This window comes from Hemicordylus capensis, chromosome 5 (genome assembly GCF_027244095.1).
Source record: "Hemicordylus capensis ecotype Gifberg chromosome 5, rHemCap1.1.pri, whole genome shotgun sequence".
In the NCBI taxonomy this organism is placed as follows: Eukaryota; Metazoa; Chordata; class Lepidosauria; order Squamata; family Cordylidae; genus Hemicordylus; species Hemicordylus capensis.
Genome location: NC_069661.1, coordinates 142,270,481 through 142,282,571, shown reverse-complemented (window position 1 = coordinate 142,282,571; position 12,091 = coordinate 142,270,481). Strand labels below are relative to the sequence as shown.

The following is a 12,091-nucleotide window of genomic DNA, read 5'->3' as shown; positions in this document are numbered from 1 at the left end:
CACCCCTCCCACATCCAGCCAGGGAACTAAATGCTTGTATCCCCCCTCCCCGCAATCCTGTCCATGCCCCATGCATTTTTGTGCCTCTGATGTTGGCACAAGGGGCATGGCTGGGGGTGTGCAGCAGGCAGTGGTGGGCGGGGGGTCCTAACAGTGACAGCCTGTCCCTGGGTTACCGGGAAGCCCCCTACACTAGTGTATGCGTGTGCTAGCTTCAGTAACACATACATAAACTTATTTTATGTATACATATATGTACTCATACATACACATAACACTTTTCCTATGCTCAAAGCAGTTTATATAAAAAAAATACAGTGGCCCATTTGATAAGCAGCAGTACGTCAATTTAGGAAGGTACTCAGGGAGCTTCTAGCATCCCTGTGGCGATGGCCCATTGCGCAGCTAAGTGGTGGAGGAAGGGCTGCTGCGGGTTTGCAAGGAGCATTCAGTGTCCCTGCACTAAAGGCTTTTTGTGTGCAAAAGATTGGGCATGGAGGGGAAGCATTTGTTGTGCCTCCCTTTCCACTTGAATAAATATGTTCCTGAGGGTCACACAGCCATCACTAGAAGCTCCCTGTGGACCTGTGGCCCTTCTGAAGCTGATGTACTGTTGCACATCATGATGTTGGCCACTGAAACAATTTAAAACCATGGCCCCAAATCATAAAACATAACAGCAAATTCAACAGTCAACAAGTAGATTAGATCAAAACAGACATTTATCTCACCAGCCTCTGAAGACATGCCAAAATGAATATGTTCTGAAGCTCTTTCTTAGAAACAAGGGAAAAAACTGTTCCTGTTTGCATGCATGCATATCCCTCATTTGCAGCCAGTTCTGGGCCAAGCAGAAGGAGGAAACCCCATTCAGGGCTTTTCTCCTTTCCCACTGCCCAGAGGAGCTGGCTGGTTGTGGAACAGATGAGTGGTGGGCTCAAGGCACTGGTGGCAAGGCCACCGATGTGCTTTGCGTGTGCACCACTGCAAATGGGTGGGGGTCGGTGGTGAGGGGGAAAATACAGACCCATCCTCTCCTAGCTATGCCCCATTCAAGGTTCTTCTGTAACATGTACTCAGCATGTGGTTATGCCTTTCTAACGCACAGCTGCAAAAAGTCGTATGGATGCTTGAAACAGACTATCCCAAAAGGACATCTTTCCATCACTGAAATGTTACTTTAGAGCTCTGCCCCACAAATAAAAATATAAATTCATACTACAGGATCCACCAAGGAGAATATAAGTATATATTTTTCTAGGGAAAAATCAGAGAGAAAGTCATGGAAGCCTAACTACCACTAGGGGTGTGCACGGAACTGGCTGGTCTGGGCCGGTTCGTGTCTGAACTGGACCCGGAATGGGCCAGTTCATTCTGGCTCCCCCTCAAACTACTACCAGTTTGGTTCAATCCTAGGGTTAGGGTTTTTTCAATTTTTTTTTACACTTACCCCCTCTGAGGGAGTTGTCTGTGGTGTGTGTGTGTGTACGTGTCTGCAGAAATTCCCTTTCCCGCCACTGACCTCCCTTATTCCAGGAATTGCCCGGTTTTTGGCCTTCCCCCCCTGGTGTGGTGGCCATTTTGGAGGCCGCTGTGCCTGCGCAATAGGCCTCTGCATGGGCTGATTCCATGCCGATTCCTGGAATAAAGGAGGCCAGCGGGGGGGGGGGGACCTCCACGGACCCCCTTCCGCCTCCTTGGACAACTCCCCTGGAGGGGGGTAAGAGTAAAAAATAAAAAATAAAATAAAATAAAAATAATAAATTGTAAACCTCCGGAGGTCTGTGTGTATCCGGTGTTGGAATGAACAGGGAGTAGTTCAGTTCGACCCCAAACAGTTGAAGTGAACCGGTTTGCACATCCCTAACTACCACTTGCAAAAATGAATTCTTGTCCATGTCTGTGTTCCAAACAAAGCTAAGCACATTTAAGTCCCATTGACCCACCACAATGTAGTAGCCTGGAAAATTATGCTTTAAGACAGTGATTCTCAAACTTGGGTCCTCAGGTGTTATTGGACTTCAACTCCCATAATCCCCAACCAAAGGCCACTGAGGCTGGGGATTATGGGAGCTGAAGTCCAATAACACCTGAGGACCCAAGTTTGAGAATCCCTGCTTTAAGAGTATGCATTGGCCTTGCTATAGGTAGTCTGTAGGCAGTAGAAATATACAGCACCTCTGAGGACCATGAAGTAGAAGAATAAAATAAAGAAAAGCTTTTAATAAAGAATCTCAGTTAAAATATCAACATAGACAATGTATGTAAAAGATAATGAATTATATATCAATCAAAAACATGAGAAAAACATGCTTATGTGGTGAACATAATTCCCCTTGTGTAGTTTTGTAGCTGATGTCAATTTCCTACAGGATATGAAACTTGCATCTTTACTGCATTCATTCAACGACGACTGGATTCCTCATCCATTCATATTGGACATTTAGAAACTCAGAAGGACATCTTATGGAGGATTAAACTGGAAGTTGCAACATTTCTTGTGTAATCATTTTGGAGACTTTAGTAGTGAGGTTGATTTCACATAAGCATGTTATTTTGTACTCATGTTTTTGATTGATATATATACTCATTATATTTTATATATACATTGTCTATTGATGTTTTAACTTAGATTCTTTATTACATGCTTTCTTTTATATTCTTTTACTTCATGGTGCTCAGAGGCGTTATACTACTACCTATAGGCTCAATAGTTCTTTAAGGCCTGTGTATACTTTTAAAGAATACTTTTTCAGGCCACTACATCATGGTGGGTTCTTTTTTGGTATATATACTTCGTTGAACTCATCTAGGTCCTTTTTAGGTTTACAGCTTGATTTTAAAGGGTGAGATGATGCACATAAATCTCTCCCATAGAACCTATAGAAAAAGTGCTTAGTTCTGCCTGGATTATGTCCTTATCCTTTTGACACAATACTAGTGTCGTCTTCTTCTTCTTGCAATGACAGTGCCCACAACAATTACAGTTTTACATACCATCCTCCAGAACGAGGGCATCTGAGAGAGAACTATCCTCACTGGCAATATTTCCATCTGTGAAGTGAAAACACACACATGGGTCATTGTCATTCAACACCGAAGATCACTATAATTTGCACAGCAAAAATTCACTAACAAGAAAGCAAGAGCAACCATGGATCCATCTTGTAGGGATGTGCCCAAACTGCGGTTCGAAGCACTTTGAGGGAAATTAAAAAGGGAACTTTACGAAAATTGAGAGCAGATGCTTACCTGCTCTCCGCTGCCCCTTCCAGCTTCCTGCTGGGGTGCCGTGTGTCCAAAACGGTCCTGCTAGCTGTCAGTACGTACGTGGTGTCCGCACATTCGTGGATGCCATTTGCATGGTCAGCATGGTGTTGCTGAGCACAGAAATGGTGCCTGCGCATGCTGGAAGGGGCGGCAAAGAGCTGGAGCAGGAAGCTGGAAGGTGCGGTGGAGAGCAGGTAAGGACCTGCTCTCTATTTTTGTAAAGTTTCCCTTTTAATTTCCCTCAAAGTGCTCAAACCACATTTCAAACCATGGCTCAGGCACATCCCTACCACCTTGTCCAGAATCATATTTCCAACAATGGCCAGACATGCTTTTCTAGAATAGAAGAGCATATAAGAACAGTATTCCTCTAGCAACTGATGTTCAGAGGAATAATGCCTCCATTCCAACACAGAGGTTCCATTTAGCTTACAAAGCATAGACCTCTACTCCATGAATTTGTCTACCTCTGACCTCTGTCTTGAAGAAGTACTTCTGTCTGTCTTGAATCCACTGCTTATCAATTTTACTGAGTGATCCTGCATTTTATCTGGAATTATGATAGAGAGATTTCTCTTGGACCACTCTATCCACTTTTTCTACATTATTTTAGAAACCTCTATTATATCTTCCTTTATTTTCATCCCCCACTCCCTGCCACCCCAAATTTAAAAAGGCCCAAATACTTTTATTTTACTTACAGAGAAGGTACTGAAAACCTTGATATTTTTGGTTCCCTTCTTCTGCACCTTTAAAAATATTGTTTTTACAATATCCTGCACCTAAAATGTCCTTTTAAAAATGGGGGTCCAGATTTTGAAATGCAGTATTCAGTAGCAGAACCAGACCAACAGCGACCTGTGTCCAGCCGCCGTGGCCCCACTCCGTACATCTGACGTCAGATGCAGGGGTTAGCCACGTCCCTGCGTCTGACGTCAGATGTGGGGGGCATGGTATGGCTCCCGAACAGGACTGCACAGCCCCGTTCGGGAGCTAGATCGGGGCCAGCACTGCATTTGCAGCAATGACCTTTTACTCCTGAACGGGGCCACACGCCTCCACTCAAGAGCTAAGCCAGCCCCACCCCCACATCTGACATCAGATGCGGGGGGCGTGTCAGGGCCACGAGGCACAGCCCCTGAGGGCTGGCGGCCCGTGTTCTTTGAACCCGGCCGCCCAATAGTGTCTATGCCCCTGGCAGTATTCCAAAATACAATTGTAGATTCATGGTAAAGGCAATATGATACCAGCTGCTGTATTTTCAATCTTTTTCCTAATAATCAATAATATGGAATTTGCCTTTCTCCACTGCCACACAGCGAGTCAATGTTTTCATTGAGCTATCCCTCACAAATACAAGATCTCCAATGGCAGCCTGGGAAAAGTTATGGAAGAATGATTTAAAATTCACTGCTTGTTATACTTTGAAAGAAAATTATTATAAAATGATGTACAGATGGTATTTGAAACCAAAAAAACTGGCATTAATGTATAAAAATGTTTCAAACAAATGTTGGAAATGTGGGGATTCTGAAGGTACTTTTTTTCACATGTGGTGGACTTGTGGGAAGGCTAAGGCCTATTGGGACATGATATATAATGAATTAAAGAAAATATTTAAAGTAACATTTCCTAAGAAGCCAGAATCCTTTCTGCTAGGAATAACACAAGGAGAAATTTCTACAAATAACTTAACTTTCTTCCTCTATGCTTCTACGGCGGCTAGAACAACATATGCACAGAAATGGAAGACTAATGAATTGCCTTCAAAAGAAGACTGGCTGATAAAAACTTTGGAATATGCAGAGATGGCAAAACTTACAACACTGATAAAAGATCAAAGCTTAGAACGTTTCAGGGAAGATTGGAAACCTTTTTGGTTGTACTTAAAGAATTATTTTCCTAATATGGATCTTACAGCTGGATTTGAAGTTTGAAATGCAGGTTGGGTAGACTAATGGTTTTTACTTTTTTCTTTAAGCTTTAAATTTGTGTTTTTTAAAATTAATACTATAATAAGGTAAACTTTATAGTTTTTATTTCACGAAAAGAGGTGCGCGGGAAGTCCAATTGTGTTTATTATGGATGTTATGATTATTGTTAAAAATTAATAAAAAATAAATTTCAAAACAAAAACAAAAAACAAAAAACAAAAAACCAAATACAAGATCTCCCGTGGAGTCACAGCCAGTTCAGATCCATCAGTGATACTCTGATATACATCGCTATACATTTACACTGAATATTATTTACTATTTTGTTGTCCATCCACCCGTTTCTTATTAATAGCATCTGACAACTGAAATTTGTCTTCAAAAAGGCCTGCAAACCACATACTTAAAAGCAGATGTTTTTCTTGGGATATAAAGGGCAATCTGCCCCGGACCTACCTATCAAAAAGGGTTTCCAGTGCTCAAATCTGCTACAATAGGGTCAGGAACCTTCTGGAAACTTCTGTATTATCCTTCCAAAAAGTCATCTCCCCATCAGTACCTTAAAAAGCACTGCCTTTTACTGGTTTCTTGGCATCCACCAATTGCAACTGTTGGACCCCACTGATCATTAGGTTATCAATGAGATCAGAGTGCCACAAGGTTTCAGTGCTACTTACCATCTATAATCAGGGAGGCTCTTTGTGTTGGCTTCTTTCCAGATTTGATACGGTACTCATTGATGGCATTTTCAATCTCTTGGAGTTTCTTCAGTGCATTAAGGTAGGAGGTTTTCCTTTGTTTCTTCAACTTCTTATTAACATTGGGGTCACTGGCTAGCCGCCGAGCAGCTTCCGTGATCTGTGACTGAATGGCAAACTCTCTCTCCAAGCGTTCTAGCTCAGCTTCCTGTCCAACAAGAAATATGTTGGGGGTTTGGTTGTTTTTTTTTGCTATCAGTGCACTAGCTATATTAGACAGCTGGCAGTTCTGCAGTTGCAAAACAGAGTAGCTTTACTGATGGCACATTACTGGCAAGCTAGGTGCTGTCTACTAGAGAGAATATCTGTGAAACAGCTGCCATTACACTGCTTGCCACAATGGAACTATTACTTCCACTTTGCTTACATCATTCAGTTTAGATGATTTCAGAGACACTGTACAAACAACATACTTCACCAACACCCTTCTAAGAGATGTTACCAAAGCGGCATGGGATCCAGCTGCAGATAAGTGACTGCACAACACCTGAATAAAACTTATCCTGGACTTTAGCCACCACTGTGTTATGATTGTGACATTCCTGGTCTATCTTTTATGGCATTTGCTAATTCACAGTCAGTGTGCATGCTGAATACCATGTTAGCAACTTGAAAACAAAGAGCCAATAGCAAACTGAAAGAAAGCACAGCCCATTTTGTATAATCATGATTGGAGTTGCATGTATTTCATGTACCCACACAAATATGGAATCTGGTGCAGAGCATGGCATCATGAGAACCTTTTAAAGCCAGGTTTTTAGCCCTCAGGGACAAGAGGAAGGGACTGAACATGTGTGGGCAATGTCAGGTAAAGCCTCAGAATTAAATACAGGAGAGATCAATAGGTGGGTCTTCACGGCCTTGAAAGATCTCTGTCTCTTTCATGGTTACTGTCCTCCAGCATTTTTGTCCCCAACCCTACCCTTTTCAGAAGACTGAGTCTCATGGGCTAAATGTTTTAAAGTTCCATTTGATAGGCAATTTATGTTTTCATTAAACTTATTTAGACTGCCTCATATTAACCGAATATATATAGCCAACTCCAGCCACAGAGGCACAATGCCTCTCAATACCAGTTGCAGGGAAGCAACAGCAGGAGAGAGGGCATGTCCTTACCTCTTGCCTATGGACTCCCCAAAGGCATCTGGTAGGCCACTGTGTGAAATGGGATGGCCTTGGGCCTAATCCAAGGCTGTGTGTGTGTGTGTGTGTGTGTGTGTGTGTGTGTGTGTGTGAATGAAGAAAGAAAGAAAGAAAGAAAGAAAGAGCTAGCTGCTTGGGCCTCACTGACTGATTGACATGAAACTCTCAGACCAAATTGCAAAATTTAAGAACATGTTGTTTTACAGGTAGGTTTGAGACCATGCCCAGAATACTAGAAAAATTGAAAATCCCAGGAAAAAATGATTAATATGCCAGAAAATGCAGAAAAACTCTTCCATTGGAAAAGCATGGGGAATGAAACCTTCCAACACATTGTGGCAGTTTTCTCAGGTATTTTTTCAGACAGAAAGTCCAGACTTTCATTGAATTCTGATGCAACAAACAAGCTACAAATATATATTTTTCCATTCACTGCATTTCAGTCTGTGTCAGACTTGCATGAAAACTGCTATAAGAAATTTAAAAAAACAACACAAGAAAGCTTAAGTGCTGGAGAGATCAATACATTTTTCGAAACACACAAACTCTTCTGCACATCAAGTACCAATGATACCAGTGACCATGCTTGGCCATTTTGTGCTGCAGGAGGAAAGCTTGTAAACAGCAAGCCCGTTTTACTAGTATATTATATAGATCTTCTGTCTTACCAGTGTACGCACATGCACAAAAGAAGCTGACACTGCTGTGGATTAATCTCTCTTCAAGTCAAGATGGCTCTCTGAAGTATTCATTTGGGACATTTTGGCTTAAAAGCCTCCTTTTCTGCCAGTAATGAATCAGTACCACTTTAGATCTATAACTACAGTTCTCCCCACATTATTGAAGATTGAACAGCTGTTGTTTTTCAGAAAGAGTTTTGCTTTGAACATTTCATAAGCTCTGTCAACACTAAATTTATTAAATGTGCAATCAGCACAATTCATTTTAAGACTTAGATCCTGATCTGCCTTCCCCCTTCCCCCACCCCCGGAAAATCTCCCACAACAACCAGTGTAGGCAGAAGATTAAGGAAACCTTTAAAGTACAGTTATGCATTTTCTCTCTAAATTTCTTTAATGGCAAAGTCTTACTGACAATGTTCATACTAAACCTCAAAAAGAGTTTGCTACTTTCAGATATTAATTTTAGTTTCGACTCACATGTTATGGGCATTTCACACATTAAGCAGAGGAAAACTCTTTCTAGCAGAGTGTGAATTCAAGAGGAACTGTGGCATGGACTAGTGTACCTGTATGATACATGTGCTTGCAGTTTTTGTCACATTTGACCTTTACTTATGTATGTGTGCATTTAAAGCATTTCAGGTGTATACCTACAAATGTAGTGGCAATTAAAATAAAAGATGAGAAGTTATAACCTCCCTCTCCTTGCTACAGTAAGCAAGCAATATTGGGAAATGTTTGTTAATTACCGCACCTAACTTAGAAAACTATCCCTATTCCAGCCCTGCCTTTCTGCTGCAGCAGGATTGTTTTCATAGCCAAGGTTCACAGCACTGACCCAGGGAACAGGCTCAGAACCACCACACTCTGACAAACTTACAAAAGCAGAAAGCAAAATTCTATAGGATAGAGTAGGGTCAGGATGATGCTTGCGTTTCTTAGGTATGGATGGAAGGGTATAATGCCTTTGATTTGTAACCATGGGTAAAAATCAGAAGTAATTATTAGGCTTGTGCCCGAAACGTTTCAGAGGCCATTGTAAAGGCCTCTGAAACGTTTCGGCGCTGGGGCGGTATTCAGTGCTTCGGCACCGGCAGGGGTAGTACTTTAAGGGTGGGGGAGGGTGAACTCACCCCCCCGCCGCGTTTCCCCCGCCGGCGTTCTGCAAATTTCAAGCCTCTCGGGGCGGCAGCGTTCCTCCCTGCCGCCCCGTTCCCCCCATCAGCCAGAAGTGGCCGGAAGTTGTGAGCGCCCGTCGTGCATGCCCGTCTGCCGTGCGCGCGCACGCACAAAATTGCGTTTTGTTTTTGCATCCTCAGTTAGATAGTTGATCCAGTAGAGTATTGTGGCTAAAATGTTGGACTGGGGAAATCTGCATTCCCTCAGAAAGCTCAGCCATGAAGTGCCCTGGGTAATGCTGGGCCAGTCACTGCATCTCAGTCTGGCCTGGGTGTTTAGAAGAATAAAATAAGGGTTATTTCTACACAGTGGATGCAGGGTATCTGCCCCACCCATTGTTCCTGATACTATAATTATTACTTACTTAATAATTATACTTGCTTATAATTACAAACCATAATGGGTGGCAGGAACTCTCAGGTTCTTTTGGAAGCGCTAGAAGAACATTTGGTCTTCCTTCTGTTACTGTTTCCATTGTTATATGTGTGCTAATGTACTTTGGCTTATATACCCTGTTTTGCCCTCAAGCTACAACAGTCCTGGAATTAGGTGGGTCTACCTCCCACAGCATTCTGGGGAAACCTTTAATTGATACCAGTCCTGACTGCATGGAGCAAGTGAGAGGTACAACTCATGATTAGGATACCCTCCTGTCCATAGTGTAGAAAGAACCTTTCATGGTAAGCTTATGAGTGCTTTCTCATAATCCATGAGAAGGGCCTAGCGGAGAGCTGGGGAGGAAGGATCATTAACTTTACCTTCCCTGCAGATGATCTGTCAAAGGAGCTGGGTACGTGGACCGCACACCCAGACAATGCTCTGATACCCCAAGTGCGTAGTGTATTCTGGGTATCCCCACCCCAGCAACGGGTGGGGGCCTCGCAGTCTCTCAGCCCCAGTGCTGGCAGACAATTAAAAACAACAATGGGGCTAAAGGAGTGTTCGCTCCCGTAACCCTGTTTAAGAGGCTTGCCTCTTTGGCAGGTTTGCCATCAAAGTGCTGCTGGGATCAGGCACGATCCCGTCGATTCTTATGATCAGCCAAGACTGGTTTTGGCTTCCTTAGCCCAGTTTTGGCCAATTGTAAGAACAGCCTTAATGTTTCTTTTCAGATCCTGACGGAAACTGCATTTCAGTGATTTAAGACTGCAACCAAGACACAGAAAGTTTGGATTTGAAAATAGTTCTCACCTCTCCTTTTGGCAGTATTTTCTGTTCATCCAGTTTAAAGGAAGTACCTATTCTTCTTCGCACAACTGGGGGCTCTTCTCCTGGATCGAGGGGATATTCTCTTGGCAATTTTCCTGTAAGTTCCTGTCAATGTATATAAAATATTAGAATTTGGCTATGTGTGTGAGCCAAATGGATCTTATATACAAAATCAACAGCTTCAATAAATATTGTCTTTCAGCAGAAATGTCCATGTACTACTGATGTCCATGTACAACCGAGAAATGTATTGGTTAGCATCAACCTGAATCATGGTGCAACTGTATTGTTTGTTTAGAACTAATGATTTGTGCAAATTCTACCTAGGATTGGTGGTTAAATCATATTTGTTTTGTCATTTGTGTATCAGTGGGGTCAACAGAGAACGAGAAGCTGAAAATCAACAGTTACTTTCATTAATTATCTGTCAAGCTTTCTAAGATCAAAACAGTGAAGAAGCCATGATGTTGCCCTTTGGAATTCCTACATGGTGCCACTTCTCTTTCTTCCTTCAAATCCCAGCTTAAAAACTGCCTATGTTGTTAAGCCTTTTTTAACCCTGTAGTTCTTATCTGCAACTGAAATACATCTGCGTTCCTTGAACTGTAATCCCTTCTTACCTCTGCCACGGCTTCCCTTCCCTCCCTTTATTGTCTCCTTGCTACATTTTATCTAAATTTAGACTGAATGCTTCTCAGAGCAGAAACTTGGTTTCTGCTTGTATTACTCTATAAAACACCATGTATATCAATGGCACTGTCCAAATGTTAATAATTTTTATGGTAACTGCCACACCATGGACATTAAATAAAAAGTGAATAGTAATAGAAGTAGTAGTAGTAGTTAAAAAAACTATTTTAGATAAACAGTGAACTATTTATCAATTGGAAATTTTAAGCATTTAACCAAACGTTCATGGACAAATTGCCCCAATATGAATTTCAGCCCCATGTTGGACTGAAAGGGCATTTGGGCAGATTACTCTAAAATAACACAGCAGACCTTCACATACAAAGGCCACTGAGCAGCATGCTAATGATTTTTTTAAAAAGAAGATAATATGTACTAGGGATGTGCAAACAAGTTTGAAACTGAACCGGTTCGAAGTCAAACCCCAGTTCGGCTCAACCCTGTACTGAACACCATCCAGTCGATTTAGGGGGAAATTCTCCAAGGTGGTGGTGAGGGGTGTCAGCAGAGGTCCCCGCCACCACTGGCCTTCCTGCCTTCAAAAATGGCCCTGTTCGGACATTCTTTGGCTTTTCCCCATCTGACCCTGATCCATTTTGGAGGCCGCCATGCCTGCACAATGGGCCTCTAAGTGGCCTGGGCATGACACCATGTTGGACTGAAAGGGCATGACCCAGGCCATGCAGAGGCCCATTGTGCAGGCATGGCGGCCTCCAAAATGGCCACCACGCCAGGGGAAAGACCCAAATGGGCTGAAGAATGGCCGGACGGGGCTGTTTTTGAAGGCAGGAAGGCTGGTGGGGGGAGGGGGAACCTCCATGGACACCCCCCCTGCTGCCTCAGAGAACCCCCCACCCAGGGGGTAAGTCAAAACAATTTTTTAAAAGAAAATCATCCGTGAACACCCCTGGACTGGACTGAACTGGCCCAGTCTGGTTCAGGTCCGTTTCGGACTCAAACCGAACTGGATCAGCCGGTTTCAAGCACACCCCAACCTAATATGTACTATCCTTAATGTGAACGTTCTGGCTTTGTTGGCATATGCAGCGTGGCTGCCCTACACAGCAATATGTTTAAAGCTGTTTAAATGCCTATCAAGAAACACACAATGCCATTGTGGTAGGGAAAAACACCTGCAGCGTGTATGGAAAAGGCTTCAAGCCAAAGTTAAAAAGAGGCTTTGTATTCTGCCTATAACACTAGCACTTAGTGATTCCACTAGGCA

The 12,091-nt window shown here is 42.8% G+C and overlaps 1 protein-coding gene across 13 annotated transcripts in view; it reads right to left on the bottom strand.

The window, feature by feature from the left end:
- FRMD4A (FERM domain containing 4A) overlaps positions 1-12,091 on the bottom strand; it is a 614,972-nt gene that overhangs the window by 20,499 nt on the left and 582,382 nt on the right. For all 13 annotated transcript variants that reach the window (XM_053257645.1, XM_053257644.1, XM_053257646.1 and 10 more), the window contains 3 exons: positions 10,159-10,281; positions 5,882-6,110; positions 2,998-3,054 (listed from right to left, as the gene is read on the bottom strand). In XM_053257645.1, coding sequence (XP_053113620.1) covers positions 2,998-3,054; positions 5,882-6,110; positions 10,159-10,281 — 409 coding nt within the window. The remainder of the gene's footprint in view (positions 1-2,997; positions 3,055-5,881; positions 6,111-10,158; positions 10,282-12,091) is intronic.